The sequence below is a fragment of the Oryzias latipes genome, chromosome 9 (genome assembly GCF_002234675.1).
Source record: "Oryzias latipes chromosome 9, ASM223467v1".
NCBI lineage: Eukaryota > Metazoa > Chordata > Actinopteri > Beloniformes > Adrianichthyidae > Oryzias > Oryzias latipes.
In genome coordinates, this window is record NC_019867.2 from 12,105,474 (window position 1) to 12,132,676 (window position 27,203).

Genomic DNA, 27,203 nt, shown 5'->3' on the forward strand with positions numbered 1-27,203 from the left:
TATTTTTCATTCTCAGCTTTGTTTTCAATATATGGGAAAAGCAGAAGCTACATTTACTTCAGATTTAAAAAAAACTCTAACAATAACAGATAAAAAAAAAAGTAAAAATTAGAGTAAAAATGCTCTCCTGACAGGTTATGACAAGTTCCAGATAGCAGTTCCTTGGCCATTAATGAAAATAAATGAAGTGTAGCTGCACCTAACAGTGACTGTGTTGCCCCTCTTAGTGAAAATATGATGCAAGTCAAAAGTTTCTATAGTAAAGCAATGTAACCCTTGTGCTATCCTAGGCACTTTAACATTGGGAGTTGGGTCATCTAGACCCACTAGACAGTGCGCTGAACCATTTTTCTTCAATGATTTGTGATCTTCTCTGGTGTCCATGGATTACATGAAATCTTTCCACCTTTATCATGGTAGGAATGACACGTCAATGCAATGGTGGGGTCATCTAACATAGCACAAGGGTTAAACGTAAAGTACAAGTGCGAGTTGAGAACGACAAAACCTTTCACAGTGTGGTTATTCAGACAACAGAACTGTAATCATGATGTTACTGTTTAATGTATCAAGTTATTTAATCAATAGGCCACTTCTACATTTTTGTATTTTTTACTGTTGCTTCGTTTTTACTTTGCATTCCAAAGCAATTAGCTGATGGGGACTAAACAGATGGAAATGAGCAAGATGGTTCCAACACATTTTTATCATGCAAAGAGACCACTTACCATAATCAATTAACCAATCGACTTCCTGTATACATTCAAGTGTTGTGCAGATTATAACAATACTTCTGTATTTTTTAAACCCAAAACTGCTGCTAAATAACCAAGAAAATCTACTTGAATTAAGCTCCGGGAGTTTTGTTTGTTTGTGGTGTCACAGAACTGAAATAAAGGGATAATTAAGGAACCCTAAAATCTGCAGGTTATGACACAGCAGAAGATAAAATGTGTTTGGATGACTTAACATGCAACAATACAGAGAGAAGTGAGACCAAAAAAAGCATATTTTTAATTCAATAAACTTTTATTTTGTACATATATATTCAAAATGTGTTCAGAGAAATGGGAAAACATTTCATCGTTTCAAAAAGAAATCATTTTTGAAGAACAAACTTTGTAAAAAGGCAATTTTACTGGAACTGTGAAGTTTTCAGTAACCGTGTTCTTTCCGACAAATATTCCAGCAAGTTCTTCAAGAAGACCGTAAAAAAGTTTGTCATTAAAGCCAAGCAGCACTGGGTTTCGCTGTGCCTCCCTAAACGAGGCCAAGCTAATCTCCCCACAAAGTTACAAACATTGTCAAACCCTTTTAAATCGTAAATACTTCTTCAAGGCATAAAAAAATAATTTATTCTCCACCAATTTTTGCACAAACTGATTAGAACTTTCCTATCAAATATTTTACATCTTTAGATTACCATGTTCCTGATCAAACAGCATCTTTGTAACTCCCAACATGCTTTGCCAACAGAATAGGATGCAGATAAAGTTGCTGATCTCACGCACGCACAAACCAAAGAGACACTCACAGTTACAAACATCTGCAGGGTTGTTCTGGAGTTTTGGAAAGATTTTCAGAAGACGCGGCTTCTTTAAGAGCGCTTGAGGGAAGCATGGATGACAGAGAAGCACGGAACACACACAGCGAAAGCCCGGCAGAACAAGTATGATGTGCAAAGTTACGTATTGTGCGTTTGAGGCTTGTAAAGGCTTTAAAAGGTCTGGTCATCGTTGCAGGACTCTGTCCAGTGGCCAAAGACCTCACAGATATCGCAGTACGGCCGCTCTTCGTGCTTGTTGCCGTGGTAGGCGGTGTGTGGGGGGGTGTCGGGCATCTGCATTTGGGTGGGACAGTCCTCGGTGTCATGGAGGTCGAAGCAGTCACAGATGTCACAGAACAGCCTTGGCGGGGCTTTCTTCTTCTCTGGCTGCTTTTCGTGGCTACAGACAGAAAAGAATCAACTTTGTTTGTATGAGGGTGGATTAGATTTAATAAAATGGTAAATGGCTTATGCTTACTTAGCATTTTTCTACCTTCCTTAAAGCCCAAAGCACTGTACCATCACAGTCCCATTCACCTACACACACTGAGGGCAGTTCCACTGCCTTACACAGTCGACAACCCCAACCACCAGAAGCATTGTGGAGTTCAGTGCCTTGCTCAAAGACACTTTGACGCATGGGTGGGCAAAGCAGGATTGAACCTATGATCCTCCGATCAGAAGTCTACCATTGTGCCTCTACACCACAGTCACAGCAGGGACGGCAAAAAAAGGAAAGGCTGACTGACAGCTGTAGAGTGCATTCAATTTTTTGGTAAATATCTATTAAAATTTTTAAAGAAAAGAGTTGAATTTGATCCAAAAGACGAAGTTCATAAAAATGGAAAATGACAGCAGAGTGTGAATAGTGTTAGGGGCTAGTATACAGCGATAAGCGAGATACAATTATAATTATACGTATACCATGGACATGTTACTTTTTGTTCACTTGCAAATAAAACTATTCTTTTACACACAAATGCCTCTTGTCGTCTTATTGCTTTTTGGGGGACAGCTGCGTCATTTCCATATAGAAGTAGAAACTCACTGATTTAACATGTGTATAAATAGCTTCAGGCCACAGGTTTTTGATGGATAGTCTGGATAAAAAAGGGAGTCAGATTTGCTTTTCAAAAATCAAATCTTTACATTTCAATTCAAGAAAAAAATAGTGACAACAGAAGTTTGATCGGTATTTGTTCATCCTAAATGTTTTGTTGCTTAAATATTTCAAATACAGTCAAATGTTGCGTTACTAAACATCACAGAGTGGTCAGATTTGACTGAAACGGTTCAGAGTGGAACCTCGGATCTTTAAAAGATCAGCCCAATTTCACAGCATTGAGGATCTTAGCGAAGAAGAGAAAGAAAAAAAAAAAGAAGGATAGAAACTTGTCTTTATTGAACTTACCCATCATGGTTATCCAATTCGTTTGGATTGTTCCCATTGAGGGCAGCGGCTGCCAGTTTTTCCAGTTTGTCTTTAAGCTCCCCATTTTTCCTCTGGAGGTCAACAATGACCGAATTCAGGAACTCAATCTGTGATAGAGAACAAAGCTGTAGCTCCAATTATATCTTTCATAAGTTATTGTGCGTTATCCACTAATAGATGCTAGTTTTGCAATAATTTTCCATAAAAGAGATTACAGAGTGATATATTTGGGGAGTTTTATTGACCGTGTTTGTCTTACCCACCATCTCAATCTAGATAAAGTGGTGAGTTATCAGCCCAGGAACTTTCAAATGAATCATAAGTCAATGGATTCATCCGGAAACGGTGATAAATACTGTTACTGAAAATCGGATTTCCAAAATGATCTTTTTCTTCTAGGAAATAATCACTGCACTAAAATGACTCCTAAGGGTTTCAATTATTTAGGGATGATTCATCTTTGAATGACAGCAAAAGTGTCTCCATGTCTGAACCCGCCCCTGATGAGCCGTGAGCAGAGCGAACGGCGTTTCACCCCTCCAATCCAACACCAACAGTGCCTTTGAAGAATGTGACTCCAGACGATACGACACAAACACAGCGTGGCTGACAAACATGCACAAGTAAAGTTGATGAAAAGCATGAACAAACCGCTGCCTGATGGAGGTGCAGAGCATTGCCAACATCAGAGACAGGGCAGAGGAGGAGCCGAATTTGTTATAAAAAGAGAAAGGAAAAAAGATTAAATCTGAATTGGGATCCACCTTCTGCCGGACAACATACTGATGCCATCAGACACAAAACATCGGTGATGAAGTATAATACAGATGATACGTGAAAAACTACACATGGATGTCATCATTCCATAAACGGTTGAAACTCCCTTTAGAGCAGGGGTGGCGAACACGCGGCTCTCGAGCCGCATGCGGCTCTTGGCCAATGAGCGTGCGGCTCTTTCCGTCTTATCATATATACTGTGCTTCATTTCATAGTTTTTTCCCTCTTAAACCACACTCAAACCATAAGAGGGTATTAAAAATTAAAAATAAATAATAATAAAAGTAATTTGGCAGTGTGTGTGTTTTGATGCTGCTCCCGACACATACGTGACCGCCAATCATTTGCGCAGCTTACGCCCAATGCCGGAACACATAGGTAAAGATTTCATGCGCGTGCAGACTGTTACCCTCGTGGTCAAAATGGTGAAATTCAGAGAAGATAAAACACAGGAGGTTTCTGGAAGAATGGGAAGATTTTTACTTTTTTACTGAACGGAATGGCAAGTCACTATGTTTATGAATATGAGCTTTTGGAAGCAGTAAAATAGTTCATGGCAGAAAAGAATAACGCAGCAAGTTTAAAGGTAACTTAGCACTTGTTTGCGTACTAAGTTGAAGAATGACCTGTCATTGCAATGTATTACCATCTAATAAATTATTTGCTTTTGATGCAAAAAGTCAGTCATTCAATTTTAAATTAAAAAAAACATATAAAAGCAAGATATTCTAATGAAGGTAAACATTAATTTAAGTTGCACACGACTGAAATTTCATGTAATTAATCTGTTTATTGTGAATATGAATCACTTTGACACCAGAAGGATGCTCTGTCCAGATGTTTGTGTATTTGTTGGTGTAAGTGTCATTAAAAGATGAATGTTGAGATACAAAGAATTACCAGTTAAATACTGTTGGATGAACGGTGAAATATTCAGTTTTTATCATCATTAATCTGAATTCAGAGGAGTCAGTGGCTCACCAGCATCAACCTAACCGCCCGTCACTGAGTAGTAGTGTGTGTCGGAGAGAGGCAGAGAAAAGAGTGAGATAGAGAGAGAGAAAGAGAGAGTGTGTGTGTCTGTGAGATGAGAGAGAGGTGCCTGTGTGTGTTGAGGGGGTATCTGACCTCCAGGGTGGTTGCTGTGTTAACTCTGGCTAAGCTCATTTGATGTGTGTATTGAGGGAGGACACTTTCCTTGAAATAAACACAAATAAAATACTTGCTGTTCTGTTGTAGGGAGAGGAGTGTGTTATGGAAAATAAAATGGCTTTAATAGTGTGTTTGTGTGTGTGCGCCTTGGCAAATCAGTGTGTGGTGTGGCTCTTTGACTCTCACAGTGAAAAAATTTGGCTCTTGGTGTCAAACTTGTTCGCCACCCCTGCTTTAGAGGGAAGACGATGCAATGAAACTGATTTTGTTCAGAGGGAACCCTAACATCATCGCATCGTTCAAGTACATTTTTATTTTAAAATCGATTTAAATCCACCTCTGTTGAACACTGAATCCTCTCATTAATCCACTTTAGGAAATACAGAGAATGCAGTAGGAAACCGAGCAAGATTTCCACCACTGACAGCATTCACAGGATGCAGAAAAGACCGTTTCCACACGGCTGCCTCGACATGAATGCAGGACAAAAGATGTCACAAGAAGAATGAGGAGATTTTACCGCACACAAAACAAACATGGCAAAAAACAACATTTGAACCAAACATGAGTTCCAACAGCACTCACCTGACTTTGTGCAATCTCCTTCTCCTCTCTCATTTGGTCCAAAACATCATCACCTTAAAAAAACAGGAGAGAAAAACTCACTTTTCATTTGTTTTCATAAAACTAAAGCAATATTGAACACCTTTTTTCATGAGCTTTAGTGCTACCTGAGTCTTTGCTACCATTGTTGGGACCAGCAGTAATGCCTTTCTCCAGTCTCTGGATTTGCTCCTTCAGATTTGCTTTGTCCCGCTCCAGGAACTGAACTGTACTGTGCAACGTCTTCACAGAGGCACTTTCTCCACGCAATACTTCCAGCTACAAAAAGAGTAGATGACAACATTTACCCCGTTTAGCCCCGTTTCTTTTTGAAATGAAAGACAAATACTACTAAAACTGTCTTTTTAAAGTCAGCTTGTGTGCCCACCCTAATTTATTATGGAAGCGTATTGCATTCAATAAAAAAAGGGGGGAAACTGCTGTTCTTTGCTCTAATTTGTTGTGTTTTTCATGCAAATTTTATTTTAAGAACTATAAAGGCAGAGTTCTTCAAACAGGCTGGGCTCCGAGCTCATCTGCTCATGAAAACTAAAAGATGATCTGCAATTAAAGTCGGAAAGCCACAATGTGTCCGTGTCCACCCAAGTCCGTTTTGTTTATGTGCTCTTCACAATAAACAAAGCAGCGAAGGTCAACTTTGTGGCACGCAGTCTATTTTTTGTCGTATGACTTTTAGAGATATATTTTGCTAACTTTCATATATTTTTTTTTAAATATAAATACTTTTAAAAACATCACAAGTATTCTTTATTGATCGCCCCTTTTTTTTTCATTGAAAGCAATATGCTTCTATACATCATCTACTGCAAATGGGTTTTATTTCTGCCAGTTTGAGCAAACACATCTATGCATTTAAGCTCAGACTGAGCTGGATTCCAGTCATCTGTAACAACCACAACAGTATCAAATGAAAACGTTGCCTCTTACTTCTTTCTTCAGGTTTTCCACATGTTGGTCCTTCTCTAGAATTAAGGCACTGTTTTCATGGAGCGACTGTTTGACGGCAGCTTTCTCTCTGTTCAGCTGATCCTTCAAAGTGCTTTCGCTATTCAACAAGGTCAGCAATGCATGGAATGGATATTATTAGGCAGAAAACAAATGCATACACCTTAGTTTGTGGTTGGCTGCTATAAATGTGGAGAGACATTTAAGGATAAAGAACTGATAAAACAAAAATAGTAACAAAAATAGCAGCATTTAGCAAGCAGGTTACTGCGTGGTGGCATCGAGAGATGTAATCAGTACGTGTGAATAATGGTGTATTAAATTCAAAAGGTGTCAGATAACTGAAAACATAATATTATGGGATGCAGCAGTTGCTCCATCACGGTCTGATTATAGGACATTCAAAGAAGACATTCAAAAGAAGATTTTTTTTAAAATACAAAAACACTCAGATAAAACAGAAGAATATACAAATCACAGCAAAAAGGCTGAATCAAGTGCCGTCTGTTGTCATACCTTCGTTTCAACTCTTCCACGTCTTTTGTGAGTTTTGAGTGCTCTTTTTTCAGCTTAGGAGAAAGTTAAAATTCAAAGGTAAATAGAAAGCATGAAATTAGCGCAAAACATCCATTTTATGAATGCAAAATAACTAGATTTACCTTTACAAGATCCTTCTGCTCGTGGTGATTGCTGCTCAGCTCTTGACTGAGCCTTTGGTTTTCAACTAGCAGCGTTTGCATGGACTCTGATTTGACTGAAACCTCTTCTTGAAGTTCTTCACTGGATGAATAAAATAAATAGTTAGAAATGATATTAAAAATAATTTGATTTTACATTGTTTAAAGCCTTTATCAGGCCCCGTTTCTGCCAACCTGCAGTCCAGCGAGTACTCACATTTTCTGGGATAGACTCTTGGTTCTTTCCATTTCAGTGGAAAGTTGCTCTTTGGATGAGTTCAGATCTTCTTTACATTTGGAATTCTCTTTCATAATTGCTTCCAGCTGAAAAAGAAAGTCAAGTGTTTACAACTACAAAGACTTTCGTGTGTTTTTCCCCCCACAATTTGCAGACTTCTTACCCGAGTCTGCATTTCCTGTTTGGAGCTCCGGATCTCCTCCAGTAAAGTCTGGGCTTCGCTCTTCTCCTTCATCAAAACTGCTTTCTCTTTAGTGAGCTGTTCCAGGGCCTCAGTAGTCTTACCAGAGGTCTCTGTCGCCTACAGATTTAGCAAACATCAACAGCTTAAAACAAAAAGCTCTGAACATCTGATGGACAGATTTATGGATTCCAGTCACATTATAAAACATTATTTAAGTTAGCATCAACCAATGATCTCCCACTCATACTTTTGAATAAATTAACAACGTGCGTAGCTGTTTTAAATACAAATTTATAAACTAAATTGCCAAAACATTATGATTTTAGTACATTTTCTGTTGGCAATTAAACCTAAATTTTACAAGAAGGGAAAACTTAATTACTGTCCAGATATAAAAACCTGTGGTCTCAGAACGGACACTGAAAAGAACTACATCAACAAATCAAATTTAAAAAAAAAAAACGTTTATCGAAGTTTTGTCTAGCAGTGTGTGATCCTGTGCAGTTGATGGGAATTTTGTCTAGCATCAAATCGCGTTATAAGCCCACAGGAAGAAGCTGGGTTTAGTAACCAGCTGTTAGTTAATGGAAGATGAAAGTTAGGACAAGAATGTAAAACGAGAGGGAGACAAAAAGAAAGAAGAAAACATGCAGTGACAGGGTGACAGAGCCCCAGCAACTCTAAAAGTGTAAATCATTTAGAACAGATGAGAAATACCTCAAGCTGTTTAGAAATGGCATTTTTTAGTTGCGACTCAAGCTCCCTGACTTGCTGGGCGGCTTCATCCCTTTCCTGTTGCGTGGCATCCTGCTGCGCTCTGAGACGGGAGATGCTGGAGGACATGTCTTCTTTCATAGCAGCTGAAACCGATGCTTCTGAGAGAGCATCTTTGCACCGTTTTTCTAGGCTTTCCCTTTCCTGTTGTTGAATCTTATTATCAGCCTCTAGTTGGTTCACACTCTCTTTCAAACTCTTCACTTCTTCCTGCAACCTAGATCGCTCTGAGAGCCAGCTGTCTTGATCTGTACGAAGAGTCAAAATCTCCTGCTTGAAGTTGTTCTCTCCAGATGACAGGTCCTCTTTCATCTTGGTGAGCAAAGTTATCTTTTGGTCCATCTCTTCAAGCTTAGATAAGAGCTGTTCTCTCTCTTTTGTCAGATTCTCCTTTTCTTCTTCTTGCTGCTTCAGTTGCGTTTTCAAATCCTCAATGTCCACCATAAGAGACTCCTTTTGTTTGTCTGCTTTCTTAAGGTTGGACGAGATGGCTTCCCTTTCCTCTGTGACTTTAGTCAAAGTTATCTGCAGCTCCTCAATTTGCTTGGAAAGGCCGTCTTTGACAGAGATGGCATCTTTCCGTTCACTGGATTCAGCCTGAAGCTGCTTTTCAACAGACCGTTTGGCATCAGACACTGTTTTAAGCTGGTTTTTGAACTCCTGGACCTCATCAATCAGAACCTGGTTCTCCGACTGCAACAGCTGCAGTTTTCTGTCGACTTCTGTCTGCAGCGACTGAAGATGCAAGTTTTCTTTTTTAAGGTCATCTACCTGTGAAGCTGATTTCTCTAGGTCATCTTTGAGCTTAGTATGCTTTTCTGCAAGTTCAGTGTTGCCCTTTCGGAGACTTTCGCCTTCAGACAAATGCTTCTGCAGTTCCGTATGTAGGTCGGCCCTTTCCTGTTTCAAAGCAGCCGTCTCCGCTTCCAGCTCATCTCTTCGGCTTTTGATGTCCTCCATTAATACTGCTAAATGGGACTTGTCCTGAACAAGGTCGGCATTGATTCTGTTGACCCCATCTAGTTGGTCCCTGACTGTTTGGATGTCATTAGCCAGCTTGTCACGTTCAAGAGAAAGATCATTTTTCTCACGGAGATCCTTTGCCTGCTTCTCCTCCAGCTCTTTCTTCTCCACAGCTAAACACTCATAATTCATTTTCTGCTGCTCCAGAGCCGACTCCAGGCTCATCTTGTCTTTTCTCAGATCATGCAAAGCCATCTCAGTTTCAGAATTTTGGAGGAGGAAAGCTTGCTTCTCTTGCTCCAAAGAGGATACCACTTCTTTAAACTTCTCATTAGAATCTGACAAGTGGTGTGTCGTGACCTCAAGCTTGTCTTTTAATTCCTGAATCTCTCTGAGGAGCTCCTCTTTCTCGTTAGATACTTTTCTTTGGAATGAGAGCAGGTCTTCTTTCTCCTGCAGAAGCTGAAGTTTCTCAGAGTCTGTGACTTTACTGCTCGTCTTGAGCTCCTCCAGCATCTGGGCCAGGCCATTCTTAGAAGCTCTGAGTTCTTCACATTCACGCACAGAGCCCTCCAGGTCTTTCTTTGTGAGACTGAGCTTTTTCTGAAGCTCCTCTTTCTCCATCTTAAGAGTGTCAGTGTCCAACCCAAAAGCTTTGATTTGAGAAGCCATCTCATCTTTTTCTTTTGTTAGAATTTCTGTGGATGTCTGGAGCTGAGTGTTCTTCATTGTAAGATCTTCTTTTTCAACGTTAAGAGTGTTGAGTTTTTCCTGCATCTCAGCCTTTTTAGCATCAACAGATTTCAGAGCGTCTCTAGCAACATCTCTTTCAGATACTACATTTTCTATTTCTTTTGTGAACTTGGATTTGTTTTCACTAAGGGCCTCTTCGAGATGTTTCTTCTCTTTGCAGACATCTTCGTAGTCCTCATTTAGTTTCTTATTTTTAGCTTCTCTTTGCTGGCTGTCCTGTTGAAGCTTTAAAATAAAGTCCTTTTTTTCTGCATCTTGCATTCGAAGCTCCTCAATTTGGGCCAATTGTTCAGCTTTACTACCCTGAAGCTCTTTGCATTCAGTCTGCACTTTCTGAAGAACGAGTTTGAGCTCCTCAAGTTCCCGATTCTTTGAAATAATCTCTTCACTTGAGTTCCTCTTTATGGTGAGTAGTTCCTCGTGCATTTTCAAAAGATCATCTCTGGTTGCTACCAGATTTTCATTCTGTACTAAAAGCTCTTTGTAACTACTTTCATGAGCACAAAGCTTAGTTTGCACATTTAAAAGCTGTTTTTCCAGGTCGTCTTTTTCTGTTTGGATTTCCTGAAACTCTTTTTGTTTTTTTTCCAGATCTAAGGTCTGGTTTTCCACCTTTACGGACAAACGATCAACATCATGCTTGCAGGATTCAAGCTCAGCAGAAAGACACTGGGGGGAAAGTGAAAAAAAAAATAGCAGGGATATATGTATAATCACAGAAAAAAAAGCATGACTGAATACAAAACAAACCAACCAGATATGGAGACGCGTGAAATGCAAATGAGCAGGTTAAGCTGCAAAAGCATCAAAAATGAAGGAAGCAAACCAGCACCCAAAACAGTACTTCTTAAAAGGTAAAAAGGGGACCATTTTCCTCTCATCATCCACCATATAAGTGCATGTAGTTGAATGGAAGGTTAGGCATTAATGACCAAATGTCTAGAAAAGTCCCAGAACATTTCTTTGAGCTGGTGAATATTGACATCAAGCTGAATATACATAATTGTGAACATTTTGGAGTAATGGTTCACTGTAAGTCAGTGAACCTTTAAACTGATTATTCTGTTGAGGAGCAGCAAGGATTTGTTTATTTTAAGTTTGATTTACTAAGAGAACATTTTGCTTTAGGATGAACAAATGGCTTAGTAAAATGTGGATATCTTTAGCCTTTTAACACCAGAACTTTAGCTCCAGTCAGACTAATATAACTCTACAACCATTTAATGTAATTCCAGTGGATTCTGAAGGGCAAAAAAGCAGCCTTGCTCAGATATGCAACACTTTACAGTAGGGAAGTTCTTACACAGTCAACGTAAATCCGCTGATTCTGTCAGAGAAAAGCAGCAACACTTTATGATTGTAAAGTGCTGCGTATCGGTGCAAAGCCGATATGAAAAGGTGATTTTCTCTGCGCCAGAATCAGCCGATTCTCGAATATCACGTAAAAGGTCGAAGTGTTATGTTAAGAGCGTGCGTAATTTAGATATCAGCAACAACAGCTCCGGTTTTACTGGGTTAATATAACTTCAGCTAAATATATAACTTTCATATTTATGTTCAACTTGACACAAAATAAGAAGAAATATCCTTAAAACCAAAAAGCAAAGTGAATCTGTATTTTTTCCCCCCTGAAAATCTAGTGGGTACAGTTCTTTTTTAAACCACACTGTGATGCTACAGCAGAGCTGCACAATCTTGGTTCTCAAGATCTACCTCCCTGCTCATTTTGCAGTTCACTCTGAACCACTTTCTGCTGATTGGCTGATTCAGGTGTCTCCTAGTTCTGACTGACCAAACACATCGGATCCAGGTAATTAGCAGCAAGAAGTGCTGGGAGAGCTGAAAAACAGGCAGGGTGGTAGATCATGTGGATCCAGATTGGGCAGTCCTGTGATATAGTTCTCTTCTGGAAGTCATAAAAGTCTTAAATCTTCTAATGACATAGTGATCTGAAGAAGAATTCAACAAGTCTAAACCATTACTGAATCCATTGTTGCAGGCGATGTAACTCAGGAGTAAATACTTGATTTGTTGATAACTGGTCATGTTTTTCAGCAACCTGAAACTTTCATAAATACATAAAAACCTTTAATTTAAAAGATCTTTTGGAATTTATAAACAATTTAGAGGGGGGGTTAAAGTATCAATGCCTTTAAGTCGAGTCCTGTTGAAGGCAAGTATATAAGCAATGACCAACAAAAGCCATAAAAACATGAGAAAAGAAAGACTTCTTACCTGACTCCTCTCTTTGTAAGGCTGCAGGTCAGACACCATCTTCTTCAAGTGTTCCGTTTTTTCCTTGGAGGAAGAAAGCTCCTGGTTTAATTTGTCAACCTGACTTTGAAGCGTCTCAAGCTCCTTCACATGAAGCGCTGATGCTTGAGTCAGGGATTTCTCCTGGGAAGCCTTCAGCTCCACAACAAAAGCGTCCTTCTCTGCCAAATTTTTCTCCTAAAACAAAATCATATGTACATTTTTTTCAGCCAATGACCAATGCGGCTAAGCTTTTTCTTTTTCTTTTTTACACACAGCACAAACTAAATCTTAAGACAAACCATAGTTTTAAGAAAAATTGTTTTATTTTCTTTACAAAAAAAATTCTTACGCCTTTAATGGCAAAAAGACTCTTAGTTTAAGAAAACATGTCTTAGTGACTTGAATTTTCTTCTTAAAATAAGAATTCTTGATAAGACCCTTTTTCTACTTCATTCAGATTTTTGGGTTATGTAATGAAAAATGTTCAAATTTTAAGAATTTATGACTCCTTTCTAGAAGGCTTACCTTCATTTCTCTAGTAAAATCCCCAGAAAATGCTAAATGAGAAATTTAATTGGGAAAGAAAAGTCTTTTCCACATTTTCTGTGACATATTTTAAAATCACAGGGAGAAACCAGTTTAAAGTAATTTTAGAAATGTTTCTGTCTAGCTGGATTTTGAAGAATCTAAAATGTATGATCATCTGAAAATACTGACCATGGTTGTGATCTTTTCCTGAAGACTACTTATTTGATTAAGATGTGCATCTTTGGTTTCTTTTATCTGCTGCTCTTTACTTGATAGTTCTTGTTGGAGCATTTCATTCGCTTGTGCAACTTTCTCCTTCGCTTCTGCAAGCTGATTCTGCAATTCCTCCAATCTCCTATTAAACAATAAAAAGAAAAATATTTCAATATGTTTTTAACTATAGCTCCACTTTTATTTTAGTAAGAAAATTGTAAAAAATAAAAAAATTTGAAAAATTAAGAATTAGAGGTAAGGGGTAAATGACTGGATGAACAGTGTCACCTTTCTTTCTGCATAAGGTCTTCATTCATTTTCGTCAACTGTACAGAGCTGTCACCAGATGCCTTCATCATCTCAGAAATGTCGTTTTCTAGCTTATTTTTGTCCTTTAGAAGCTGCTCAAGCTTTTCATCCCCAGCCCTCAACTTCCTTTCCATCCCTGGAAAAAAGGATCAATTTCTTTAAAGAGTCAAGATAATACAACAAAAATCAAAATTACAAATGAGCTCGACAGTAAATGTTATACGCAGAACAAAGCAGTTCTGTTGGCTCACCAGCAAGTTGGCTTCTGTGCGACTCCAGTTCTGTGGTTAATGATGTGCACTCGTTTTCCTTCTGATGAAGAATTTCAAGTTTTTCTGCAGAAAAGAAAAAGCATTTACTAATAATTAAAAAAATAAAGATAAAGGATATATTTTTTCTCTTTGAAGAGCTAAAAAAACAAATGACTTACCGTGTAGAATTTGTGCAGATTTAGTCATCTCATCTGTGCTGTCTGTCAATTTCTGCTTCTGTAGGCAAAAAAAACAAAAAAAAAAACATGATTTTTGTAATACTACTATAAATGAAGCTATGTGACAAAAGTGTCACTAAAGATGGCTGTAAAGGTCAGGGTGAGAAACAAAATTGTGTTATTGGCTAAACCAGGTGCTCACAGCATAAGCAAAAATTTGAAGAAATCCAGAAAAACATGCAGAGGAAGATTAGAAATTGAATAGGAACCTAAACAGACATATGATGACTTCAGGCTTTTTAATGGCACCTGCTCAAACAGCTGGGGAATATTTTCACATTAAATTTAAAACCATTCTTTAGCAAAAAAAAATAAAAAATCTGCTTTCTAATTCCTATTTGAACCATTTCTTTGACAATAGTTAGATCTTCACATTTCAGTCCAGATTTTATTTTGTTACACCAAAGAAAATCTAACTAAACTTTTTTTCCCTGTAAAGAAAAGCTCTAGTGCATTTATAGAAGCAAGTTCTAAACATCAAGCCAAAAGCCTCACCAGGGCTTCAAACTCTTGTTCCAGGGTTTCATTCTTCTGATTTGCTGTGAGAAGACTCTGCTGTAAAGTGAGGACTTCCTGCTGTTTTTCCTCCAGCTGAGAGCTCATTTCACCAACCTGCCACACATGTAAAACAAAATTAAACCTTCACTCAAAAACATATAGAAGTCAATGAATGGCAAGTCTGAAAATGGGATTTACGAACTTGCCTTGATAACCTGGTTGTTTCCATGATTCTGCACATCTTCTAACTTGCTCTTCAGACCTTCAAGCTCCTGATTTGCTTTCTGCAGTTGACTCTGCAAAGCCTTCATTTCTGCCATTTGCTCTTTGGTTTCTCTGTCCTTGTCTTGAGTGTCTTGTGCCAGCCTTGCATCTTTCTCCTCAAGTTCTTTGACCCTAATTTCAGCAGCATGAAGCTTTCCAAGAACATCTTCCATCTCCACAAGATGCTGCTCTTCTACTTTTTCGATACTGGATCGCAGCGTCTCCTCCAGCCGCTCCTTGTCTTCGGTTAATGAAAAAAGCTGCGTCTTCAGCTCCTCCATCTCCTGAGTCCAGGCTGAGGTAGCAGCTTGATGTTTGGCAGCTGCCTCTTCAAGAGCGGACATGTACTGCATCTTGAGCTTTTCTAATGCACTTTTGGTTTCCACAAGCTCTTCTGTCTGGGCATCTGACCCTTTACTCAAAGACACTTTCAGTTCCTCCATGGCTTGTTGATGACAAGCAATGGCAGAATCCAACTTGGAACGCCAAAGCTCAACAGAGTCAGCATTTTCCTTTTCAGCCTGGCTTAGACGCATCTCCAACTGCTCTTTGTCACTAGACAGCCTCATCGTTGCAGCTTGAAGCTGGGCAAGAGCTTCAGAATGGAGTTTCTCTTGACCTATCTTTTCTTTGTATTTCCCAACATCTTCTTTCCATTTAGCTTCTTGAGCTGCCAGCTGATCTCTGAGTGACTTTATCTCTTCCAGTAAAGGAGAGAGATCAGGCTTAGAGCCTTCGGAGCTCTGCTGAATCCCAACGCGCAGCTGCAGGTCGGCTACCTCTCTGGTTCGTAAAGACAGGTCCCTTTCAAGCTCCATTATACGTGATCTTTCAGACACAGTGGCAACCTTTAAAATAGAAACAGCACTTTTTCAAATGCTTCCAGTATGGATGCTTGAAGAATTCAAAATAAAATCACCAAACACCAAATTTTACGGCTAAAAATATCTAGTAAAAAAAAAAAATTATAATAATAATATATAAAAAAAACATTTGATTCTCTAAAGAGGAACTATACTGACCTCTTGTGGTTATAAAGGGCACTGTCCAAACACTGATCTCAGCTACAAGTTTGCACTCAATCACATTTTTCCTCAAATTATTTAACAAAATGAATAAATTTGGAAATATATTAGCATAGTTATACAAATAGCCACGACTCATCAGTTAAACTACTTTATAAATCGAGAATTTGTTAAATGCTAAATCATACACTTTAACTTTAACAATTCTTTTCACTCGGGTTACAAAGACTGAACAGTCTTTCCTACTTACGGTGAGGCAAATAAGTTTTGAAACACTAAGTTTTGTAAACTCTCCCACTTAGAAATCACGAAGGGGGTCTTTAATTTTCATCTTAGCTGCATGTCCACTGTCAGAGACATAATCTAAAAAATAAAAAAATCTGGAAATCACATTGCATGATTTAAAAAAGATTATTTGTATGCTACTGCTTTAAATAAGTATTTGAAGACCTGAGAAAATCAATGTTAATATTTGGTACAGTAGGCTTTGTTTTCAGTTAAACAGGTAAGACGTTTCCTGTAGTTTTTCATTAGGTTTGCACTCACAGCAGGAAGGATTTTGGGCCACTCCACACAGAATTTTTCTAGATCAGTCAGTTTTCTGGGTGGTCGCTGGGAAACACAGTTTAAGCTCCCTCCAAAGATTTTCTATTGGATTGCGGTCTGGCTAGGCCACTCCAGAACCTTGATATGCTTCTACAGAGCCACTACTTGGTTCTCCTGGCTGTGTGCTTCAGGACATTGTCATGTCAGAAGACCCAGTCACGACCCAACTTCAATGCTCCAACTGAGGGAAGGAGGTTGTTCCTCAAAATCTCTCAATACATGGCCCCGGCCATCTTCTCCTTAATACAGTGCAACAATCCTGTCCCGTGTGCAGAAAAACACCCCCATAGCATGATGCTACCACCCCCATGCTTTTACAGTAGGGATGGTAGTAATCATTCTTCTTGCTCCAAACAGAGCAAGCGAAATTAAGACCAAAAGGTTATATTTTGGTCTCATCTGACCACATGACTTTTTCCCATGACTCCTATGGATCTTCCAAACGGTCATTGGTTAAGCAGGTGAACCTTCCGTGCCATGCGCGCTTTCAAACCATGGCGTCTGAGTGAATTATCAAGAGTCACCTTGGAAACAGTGGTCCCAGCTAAATTCAGGTCATTGACCAGCTCTTCTGGAGTAGTTCTGGGTGAGTCCTCACCTTTCTTAATCACTGAGACCCCCACAAGGTCAGATCTTGCGTGGAGCCTCAGTTCAAGGGAAATTGACAGTCATTTTTGGCTTCTTCCATTTTCAAATATTTGCTCCAACAGTGGATGTTTCAATATTTGCTGCAACAATGGATGTTTTTTTTTCACCAAGCTGCTTGGCAACTGCCCCGTAGCCCTTTCCAGGCTTGTGGAGCTCCACAATTTTGTTTCTGGTGTCTTTGGACACAACTTTGGTCTTGACCACGTTAGTAGTTGGGAGTCTGAGTGATTGTTTGGGGTAGACAGTTGTCTTTATGCAGCTAAAGACCTAAAACAGGTATTTTTAATTTAGGACTATAAGTGGAGTGCAGATGGACTATTGAAAAGGTGGACCAACAGGTCTTTCAGGATCAGAATTCCAGCTGATAGGTGTTCAAATACTTATTTGGAGCAGTAGCATACAAATTAAATTTTTTTTTGTTTTTTTTTTTTAAATCATGCGATATGATTTCCATATTTCTTTAGATCATGTCTCTCACAATGGACATGGACCTAAGAGGAAAAGGTAAGACCCCTAAATGTTTCCTAAGTGGGAGAACTTGCTAAATCACAGGGGGTTCAAATACTTCTTGGCCTCGCTGTATGACAATGATAGAGGACATTGGGGTGCATAGCCTGTGAGGCAGAGCAGAATTTTGACTAGTAAAATGTAGGCACACCAAATAAGTAGGACAAATGGATGCCAGGAAGGACAGGAGGAAAAAAACACAGGAAAATTAGGAACATGATTAGCTCTGGACAAGGGGAAGGATTGTCTGTCTGGTTAAGCAGTGATTCCAATAAAAGCAAAAGTGAGCCCACGCTAGGCAAATTACTGACAAATTTTGGGAAGGCCACCGCCCCCAGCTTTTGTTCAAATGGGAAAAATTGTTTTTTTTTTCCTATTTGGTGCTTTTTTTTAATTTGTTTAAAAAAAACTTGTTTAAAGAACAAAAATATGTTCAAAGAAATTCAAAATCTATAGATAAGTGATGTTTATATGAAGAGTGGTATACTTCCAAATGGAAAAGAATGTGTAGAGTTCAGTCACCGCAAGCCCAGGAAAAATAAAAACTGGTTAATGACTGGCACCCGTCAGAACTTTGAAAACATTTCAGCCAGTAAACTTCACTCAGGCCCCCTTTCCCAAAGCATCCCCCACCCCAGAGCAGAATCCATTACCCTAGTGTCTTCTAACTCTCTTTGGAGTTTCTCAGCTTTGGTCTTTTCAAAGAGAAGGCTCTGTTCAAGCTCCTTAATGTGGGCATGCTCCAGTCTGGTCTGCGTCTGTTAGTAAACAAGGGGGAGAGGAAGAGAACACACCAGTGCCACCATCACATGCCAGCCCGACGCAGACAGAGAGGGAGGGAAACAGGAGAGGGGGTGAGTGTGTTTGCGTGTGCTTTGTTTAAAATGTGTTTGTTTGTTTTTTTTCTTTATGAGAAAGTGTGGTGGGTGCATGTGGTGAGTGGTGAATAAATGCAATTGACTTTAAAAATTGTGCATGCAGAAATGTTGTGCCAAAGCTGTAAAACAGCTGCAGGTAGGTAGGGATTACTGGGAATGGATGGACGACAACACAAAAAAACAAGCAGCAAAAGAAGGGGGCACATATTCTGGGTATGCAGGATGAGTTTGGTTTTATAGGGCAGTTAAAAAGTCATCATGCAAAAGTGAACCTGGTGAACAAAGCAAACTGTTAGGAAAATCTGACAAACCACGGACAGATTGAGTTCAGTGGCTTTAGCCAGGCCTGGAGAGAAGGCAGTGCAGGTCTATTTTCAACAGACATCCATAACATGACGTCCATGTTCCTCAGTGGCATTTCACACCTCTGTGGTTCAAAGAGGAGGTGTGAGATACAACAAAGTCATCTTCTGAATTTGGATAAGTGCACACTGCTTTCTCTCTTTGCTCATAAGACAATATTTGATACCAAAACCGTGTGCAAGACTTGTGACTAATGTATATACGGTACTTTATTGTCCATCTTACCTCTAAACTACAGGCAGGCCATGGATTATTTCTAGACAAACTACCTTTAAACTTTGAAATTGTGGTTTAATCTTCTGCTGTAGTAGGCAGGGCAAATTTAGGTTTGTGACTGAGTAGTGTAAAAACAAGGGAGCATTTCAGTGGTGCCATGCTGAGAGCACTGGACCAACATGAAAGAAGGAGACGAGAGGGCACAAACGAGGAGGAAAAAAATATTAAACCCTACACAGCGGAAAATTCAAGAAAAGAATTTTTTCTTTGACCTGCTCATTCCCTTTTTTCCCTCTTGTTTTGAAACGCATGAACTGCAGGACATGCATTTAAAGAGAAAACACATATTTTTGAGCCAAAGGTAAAAAAAACAGTAGAAAATGTCCTTTTTGAACATTTTCTTCTATTATAGGATCCATTTGATAGCACAACACTAAAGAAGCTTCCCTTGGGACCTAAAAAGGTACAGAGTAAAGTGGGTGGTTATTACAACTAAAAGTTGTGACAATAGATGTTAAGTGATTTTGAGCTAGCTTATCTTGTAGTTATCATAAATGTGAAAAATAGTGAGATGAAAAATTTCCAGACTTATGAAAGTTAAATTATTTTAATGCAGATTAAAACCCACATTAAAATAAAAAATAGAAAACACATCAACAGTGCATTACATTTTACTGCCAATGTCTTTTCATAAAACATTAAAGCTGCAGATACAAGGATTCAGTCACATGGTTACCTCAAGATCTCCCTTTGTAATGCAAGCTTCTTCAACACGAAACAGAAGGTCCTCCACCTTCCTGTATAAAAAGAAAAAAATACAATGAAATAAATTAACAAGAATAACAAAATGTTTTACTATTTCTAGAAAAGACTACCAGTATTTGAAGTACTTAATTTAATTTTTATTGTCATCTCTATCGTCATATTGTTATTTCTTTTCTCTTATGGCTTTTAACCAATAGACTTCAAAAGAAAACGGATCAACATATTTATTGTTCTACAGAAGACTGGAGCCACCTTTAATGTCTTTATACTTACAAAAATAAAGTCTCTTATGTATATTTTTTTAACTAGATGTGCGCAATACAAAAACTAAGCAGACTGTTGTTTCTACAGTATCCTCACAGCATTAAGTGCTTTGCCCTACATTCACATCAATGACCACATCATCGAAGCACACTTAAAAGTCCAGTGAAAACTAAATCCAATTAATGTTTCGGCATTCCACACCCAGTTGAATAGAGTCTAGCAGACTGTCCCGGTCTGACCACATCCTTTTGATGTATCAGATTGCATGGGTGGTGTTACCTATGCTCCTCCTCCAGCTGATTAAGCAGCTCCACCTTCTCTTTGTCGGCAGCTTCAACCATGGCACGCAGCTGATCCATTTTTGCTTCCATCTACAAAAATAAAATGGTATTGGAAACCACAAATAGATAGGGAGAAACCCATTTCATAACAGTGAAATTAGGTCAGTGGGTCTTCCAACCTGCTCTTGTTCCTCTCTAAGCAATGAGATTTCTTGCTCCATTTCTCCAACATGGCCTGTGGCCTTAGCGACCTCAGCTCTTTCCATGTCCCTTTCAGCCATGAGCTGTTCAATATGTTGTTGCTTCTCCTTTAAGGCCTCCTGCAGGGCGGTGGTGCCGGAGATCTTTCGATTATACCTTGATGATGTCTCCGTTAGCTGTACAAGGAACAAGTAGCACAGTAAAGCTACTGAAATTGATGAAAATATGACTTTCCAACATTGCTGTGACTGAATGGGTTTTTGTCTCACCAGGCCTGTTCGACTGGGTTTAGCACTGACAGAGGATGCCACTGAGCTCATGGTACTGACAGATGAGGCACTCGGGCTTCTCTTCAGTCCTGATGGTGTTGCCACCACTTTCCTCACTGTTGTTTTTGCTTTGGCTGGTGTCGTGGAGGGAAAGCCGATGCGTGTGACTTTGTGAACCGGAGCAAATAAACCGTACTTGGGTTGGCACTGAAAGTACCTGGTAGACATCACGAAAAGAACTTTTAATCTCGGTTCATGTTGATTTCATTTTTTAAAAAGTGGTTTGTGCATGTCTTTCTTCAACTCATCTAAACTTTCTTTGACTTTTGTACCTAGTGCCAGCCACTGCTCCGTCGTTCTTTCCCAGAGGTTCATCAAGTTCAACACCACACCATTCACCTTTGGCAAAATCTGTTTCTCCGAGGAAACGTACCACTCCTGCTTTTGTACCGCCCACCTGGGAGAGATGATCTAAACATTAGCCCATTTTAAAACTCAGCTTAAAAATTATGCTTTGTTGCTGATGATAAATTTCTGCAAAAGTGGATAACTAGGAAAATGATCAACATTTCAAATCATCCTCATTGTTTCAGTAAATTTTAAGGAAAAAGGAAGTGTTGTGAGGACTGCTAAAGCTGAAAATGGTGAGATCTGTGACATTTCCTCTTCAGCTCCACTGACATGAATAATACTTCCTCCTATTCAATGTCACTCAACTTTCTAACTCAGAAAAAGGGCAAAACAAGGAATTCGAGAGAAGGGAGGATTAGCATACAGTCAGGCTCACGGAACTACTGAGAGAATCAACTCTGAATGTAAGCAGTGATGCTCACTTTTTAAGAGTTAAAAAATAAATAAAATAAACATAAAAATGTCTTAACGACAGTTTCAGCAATGTGACTGAAGAGCAATGTTTCTGTTAAAATGAATTTACTAGGATTCAAGTGTACAGCTATATAATTCACTTTTTTAAATGGGTGTTGCATCAAACTTTACCAACACACGGTCCCCCATCTTCAGTTCCCTTTCCCCCTTCTTGACTGATCCGGCCTCGGAGAGGTTGGAGACGGATTCACTGTTTGTTCCCGTGAGGTTGCTTGCGGGCTGAGCAGAAGCGGCCTTCTTGGCTGCAAGAGCACTTGATGATGTTGCAGGTTTAATGGAAGGTGTGTGTGAGGCTACGCTTCCAATTGAAGGAGTGGGTGACGCAGCGCGGGAGGGTGGTGCGGTCTGAGTCCCGTTAGCCTCCCCCTCTGTGCGGGACAGCTTGGAAGGGCGGGTAAATATTCCTTTGAGGGCTTCACACTGGAAGTAGCGGACTCCTGCCACAGATCCATCGTTCTTTCCAATAGGCTCATCGAGGACGATTCCTGCCCACTGTCCTGGGGCAAACTGTGTCTCTCCGAGAAACTGTATGTAACCGGGCTTATTTCCATTCACCCAGACTCGCTCCCCAACCTGGAAGCTTTCCTCTGCATTCTTTTTATCTTCTCCAACAGCACTTACAGCGGATTTGTCTGCAACAGCAACTTTAGCTGTGATCATAAAGAGGGCAAAGATGTTTAAACAACTCACAATGACTAGGAATAATAACAAATCTTGTTTTAATTTAAACACTGGTTGGTTAAATTCTTAGGTTTAAGCATTTCTTCATTGTAAACATTTCATATTTAGACTAGAACACAGGCAAGCTCTGATTTGACCTATTGGAATTAACACTGAACAAAATGTATTGTTTTCAACTGTTGTTAAACAACAAACCACAAGTCAGACTTTGGATAGTGAAGCACAGACAAAAACCAGACATAAAAGTTAGGAGAAAAATCTATTACAACGTCCAATTTAAAAGATTTTTGGAGGCAAGTATACCGTATATAAACAAAACCTGCTTCTTACCAACACAATGGTTTTCTACAAATCTACAGCTAAAGGGTGTAACAAACAAACACCTTCCGCCACCACAGGTGTGAATTCTTACTTGTGCTTGGAGCGGTCTTGGCGGCTCCAGGTCCAGGCGGCCTAGCTATCTTGCTAGGTGCTTTGATCCCACTGGGCTTGGATGTGCTCATCTTTCCAAGAGTGAGCTGACCCACAGGGTTTGTGTCTGTCAGTGGGTACAGACCCTCAAACCCAGACCATCAAAGTCAACTTTTACAGCTCTCTGATTGCAGAGTTCTTGTTCCAACAAAAGGACTTGGGCAATAAAACAAAACAAAAAGAGGAAAAGGGAGAAGGGAGGAAAGGTGGAGCTGACAAAAGAAAATCTGTGAAGAAAAAGAAAAACAAAACTTGATGCTAAACTCCACATATGTACATCTTTAAATAAAGACATTTTCAACAACACCAAATGAACACGAGAGCAGGTTTTGAGTGTTTTAGCAAAGAAAACGCTTTACACTAAGGCCTGTATTTTGTTGTCAAAAAGAATATCGTCATGGACCTCCTCCTAAAAATCACATCTTATCTGACTATAGGGGAGTTATTTTGCCCCATTACTCTTGAAGGTTATAGTTTCATTCTGGTTAATTTGGGTTTTTATAAATCCTATTATTTTAAAGGTTTTGCCACAAGATCTCCATTAGGAAGAACTCTGAGTTTCTCTCAAAAATTGACTCTTTTATTCTTTTTAGTCCTAAATTTGTTCACATGCTTTAGTTTTCTTCCAGTTGTCCTGTCATGGATATCAACTGATGAAAGCCTTAGGAACCAACATGTAGCTGAGATTTGAGATGCATGACTGCAAATATTTAGCTGATCACTGACTTTTGCACATGACTATATATCTTTTCAGCAAAGATATCCCTTTAAGGCATTCTTAACCATTTTGTTTTCGGGATGCTGTTACCCGAGGCATTTCGGTTCTATTATGACAACAGCTCTCTCAAAATACAAGTCACAGTAACATCTAAAAATACCCAGACGACTGCAACGAACATGCCGTCTTCAGTGCCGCAGTTATGAACCGTGTTTGCCCGTTATAATACAATCACTCTCTAGCTTCTCTATCCTGCTGCAACCCGAGATGATCTAAAGCTGAATAGCTGCTTTTCTAAAACAGGCTTAGTCTAGAAACATGACAGCCCCAGTTTATGGTATTTTGTCAGATTATCTGGACACAGGCAAACAGTCTGGGTGAACTACTGAGCATAAGTAGACTTGTACAGGTTTACTTGTATTCTAAATCAAGCTTCTATACAGAGGTTGAATTTCCACTAAAAAATGTATTCCCAACAAACATCCTTTATGGATTGGTTACATAATGCCCACGCAAAATCTGCAGAAAAAGGTGCAGGAAAAAAAAAAAAAAGAGGAAGCAAGTTTGATGTTTCTTTTATGACGGTTCAGGCTAGATGCATCCCATCTAAAGCATTGATGAACAGTGTATTGCTGCTGTCTGCAACCAATTCAGAATAGTTTTTACAAAACAAACAATTTGTCACTGAACTTTGTCAATGTTAAAATGCACACAGCTCTGATTTATTTGGAAATTTGTGAGAGCTTACTTTAACAATCACACATCAAATGATGGGAAACTATAAATACAACTGTAATATAGATAATGATGTGCAAATACTTTTTGTAGGGCTGCACGATATCAGGAAAACTCAGAATTTGTGATATTAGTGATCAATATTGCAATGACAATATAACTGGCGCTACATGAACAAATAGCAAAACATCTAAATAGATCATTTCCATTTCACTGCAAGAGTTTAATTTAAATACAAGTCAACATAACTTAAATTACACTTACAGGATTTATTTGATTCATTAAATTCTTCAAGCTGCCATAAGATTGTTTGAGCACATTTAAGGTTATTATTTATTGCAATCTTCGCTGACTTTTGCAATATAGGTATTGCACAGCTTGATATCGAGATAACAATAAATTTGTGATTAATTGTGCAGGCCTAATTTTAGGTAATAAGTTTTACTTAGTAATACACTGATTCATAGTAAAATTCTAGATGTAGCACTAGAAAATTTACAAAACATTTGACTGTTTTATGGTAGCAAACAACTTGAATTCTTGAAAGATTTTTCCTGCAGAATGTAACTCATGAAACTCCAAGTTATCTAGAAATGACTGACTTTAAAAGTTGAACATTGCACAGAACCATAGACAGTATATCACAGAACTAGCTGGGCTAGATTTATAAATATTCCTTTTATTTCTGAAAAAAAGCAACAGTAGAAGAGTTCAGCACAAATATTAAGAGGATAAGCTCTTGCATTTCTGCAAGAAAAGTTCTAAACGGAAAATGAAAGCTAACCAGTCAGTTGTGTCCCAGTTTATGCAGTGCTACACTTTTAGATTGATGTCATGTCTGACACCCAGTAATGCCCGGGGGTTGAAAGAATGAGACACAGAAAGAGACTCATTTCCATAGTTAAATGCATCAAATTCTAAAATGAATCCTTTTAAACAAGTAAAAAGAAAACCTTTGCAAAAGCGTCATCAATATTTTGAATACTTTTTTTTTTTTGTATAAACCAAATCTTATCTTTACTTGTGGAGCACTTTTCTGACAGTGTCAGCTCAAATTGCTTCACATGAAAACATTTTTTTTATTTGAAAAACCAAAAGCAAGACAAAAGAAAAATAATAAAAAGGATAAATGATAGGTAGAAGTAAACATCTGAGAGCTTTAGAGTTTTAGCTGCTTTGGCTGGTAAGCTGCTTCAGTCCACTGCACATGATCCACTAATATTGAAAAATGTCCAAATACTGTAATCTGCCAACGACTAACACTTTGTGACTGGAGGGAGAGTCGTGCCATTGATTTTTAAATGTTTGAGAACGCAGTATGCATCTAAAATACACAACTTTAATTTAATTTATATTAAGATCGGGTGGTCTACTCTCATTTTCTCTAACCTACACTGAAGACATAAGAAAAGTGGTCTGTAAAACAGAGACAAAAACAAAAGCTGCAAAGATTTTCTAAAACAAAAACCTTGCATAGACTCAACTAACCAAAAATCCAAAATAAAGTTGAAATGTAATTTTATCTGCTACCTTAGAAAAAAGGACAAATTCTTAAGACCTTTCATCTAATAAAAACTTTCCATATAATGAAAGCAACATCAAATTTAAGAAAAACATGTAATCTGTTCAGAATTTAGGTCTAGATATGCTGTTTTCTTCCCCACACACAGAGGATATGAAATACCACCAAATCATGAGCAGCTTCCAGAAATGAGAATTATCCGTTTCTTCTTCTTCCACTCCCTGGGATTGTTTTTTTTTAACCAAGGCCAATCCATGTTCTACTTTTTTCCTTACTTAGGAAACATCTGCAGGGATGATTATGAAGGCCCCTGCTGGCAGGAACATCCTGTCTTCCATTTGTGAACACATATTGGTTTAACGAGAGTAAAGAAAATATATTCTTAAAGACAGGTGTGTATATGTTCATCTACTGTGCAGTGAGCAACCTTATCAGATTTGATCTTTAATATATAAATCTGAAATAACTTTGTAGTTTGATGAATGGAAACGGGGGAAAAAAAAGAAATTACATTTTAAGCTCTGACTAAAAAAGAAAAACAACATTGTAAAAATGCTGGTCACACCCCATAATTGTTCTAAAGCTCAAAATGCAACAATCCGGGGTTTGTTGAACACAGCTGCTTTGATTTTAAGTGTTAGTCGGTTTAGTCAAATGTTTGGCCCTCTTGTGTGGCTCGTTAACTGAACTTACCTCGTTCTCTGAGGTAGCTAACGGGCTGAGAGCTTGATATTGATGAGGTGGCACAAATCTGACAGCAGTATTATAACACACAGTCGTCCTTTGACACATACAGTATCTGTGATTGTAGTTGATGATATATTTACAAACCAATAGATGCTGTAGGCTAAGCGAGCAAATTCCACAAGTCCAAAAGTCTCCGCAATGTCATCCACACTCCAGCAGGGAACACTGCCGCCGCCACAAGTTAAAAGTCGGCGTTAGCCATATGGATACGGGACAGCTTCCCCTCTGGCTGTGTACTACTACTACGCAGTAGCCCTCCTCACTGTCACTTCCTCGGATTAACTAATCTGTCTGTGGTATCGCAGTAAGAACAGACGTGGTTAATAATAGCCAAGTAAGGTTAGCAGCGAGGCCCGAGCAGAGGTGAGAACCAAGGGAGGTGCTGGTTAGCTAGTTAGCTTAACTAACAAATGAAGTAGTAACGTTCACTATCTGAACAACTTTCCCTCGCGTTCCTTTGTTTTATTCACAAATTACATACATACCGCATTTATAAAACGCCATGCCCTCAAGGTAAAAATAAAAACTCACCAAATATGACCCAGTACAACCTCTGTCCAGAGGAAGAAACGTGACTAAGAAAATACTGCTAACTATTTTTGCTTCCTAGGAAGACTGAGAAGACAAGACCAACCCAGCGCGCGAGCACTGGCCGCCCGACAGTAACGTCAGGGCTGCGTGACGACCAAAGAGGTTTTATTCGGTGTGATGAACCACTCCGATGTCTCACAGGAAACGCAATCATTTCTATAAAAAACCGACCAAAGGCTACATAAAACATAACATAAGACCATGAAA

The 27,203-nt window shown here is 38.9% G+C and overlaps 1 protein-coding gene across 4 annotated transcripts; it reads right to left on the reverse strand.

Annotated features, from left to right (window-relative positions):
• Positions 1–1,008: 1,008 nt before the first annotated feature.
• clip1 (CAP-Gly domain containing linker protein 1) lies at positions 1,009–27,046 on the reverse strand. 4 transcript variants are annotated; one of them, XM_011479115.3, is made up of 27 exons: positions 26,937–27,046; positions 22,625–22,910; positions 21,643–22,181; positions 20,979–21,103; positions 20,647–20,863; positions 20,356–20,553; positions 20,175–20,266; positions 19,603–19,663; positions 18,063–18,167; positions 14,566–15,471; positions 14,357–14,473; positions 13,802–13,859; positions 13,623–13,706; positions 13,351–13,507; positions 13,039–13,204; positions 12,301–12,516; positions 8,293–10,734; positions 7,555–7,692; positions 7,371–7,477; positions 7,136–7,256; positions 6,993–7,045; positions 6,459–6,576; positions 5,639–5,789; positions 5,493–5,545; positions 3,630–3,635; positions 2,958–3,085; positions 1,009–1,946 (listed from the first exon to the last, which is right to left on the reverse strand). In XM_011479115.3, exons 2-27 carry the CDS (start codon positions 22,713–22,715, stop codon positions 1,718–1,720), a joined length of 6,678 nt encoding a protein of 2,225 aa, XP_011477417.1. In that variant the 5' UTR covers positions 22,716–22,910; positions 26,937–27,046; the 3' UTR covers positions 1,009–1,717. The 4 variants fall into 4 exon arrangements, with proteins under 4 accessions (XP_011477417.1, XP_011477419.1, XP_011477420.1 ...); XM_011479117.3 differs by lacking the exon at positions 18,063–18,167; XM_011479118.3 differs by lacking the exon at positions 8,293–10,734 and having other exon boundaries at positions 26,937–27,045.
• Positions 27,047–27,203: the final 157 nt, after the last annotated feature.

Bases quoted from the DNA above. Each gene is read 5' to 3' on its own strand.
- clip1 (XM_011479115.3), bottom strand. From the start codon at position 22,715: ATGAGCACATCCAAGCCCAGTGGGATCAAAGCACCTAGCAAGATAGCT. The intron at 20,864-20,978 runs GTACAAAAGTCA...GATGTCTACCAG, and splicing joins GGAGCAGTGGCTGGCACTAG to GTACTTTCAGTGCCAACCCA. The intron at 5,546-5,638 runs GTAGCACTAAAG...TGTTTTTTTAAG, and splicing joins CAATGGTAGCAAAGACTCAG to GTGATGATGTTTTGGACCAA.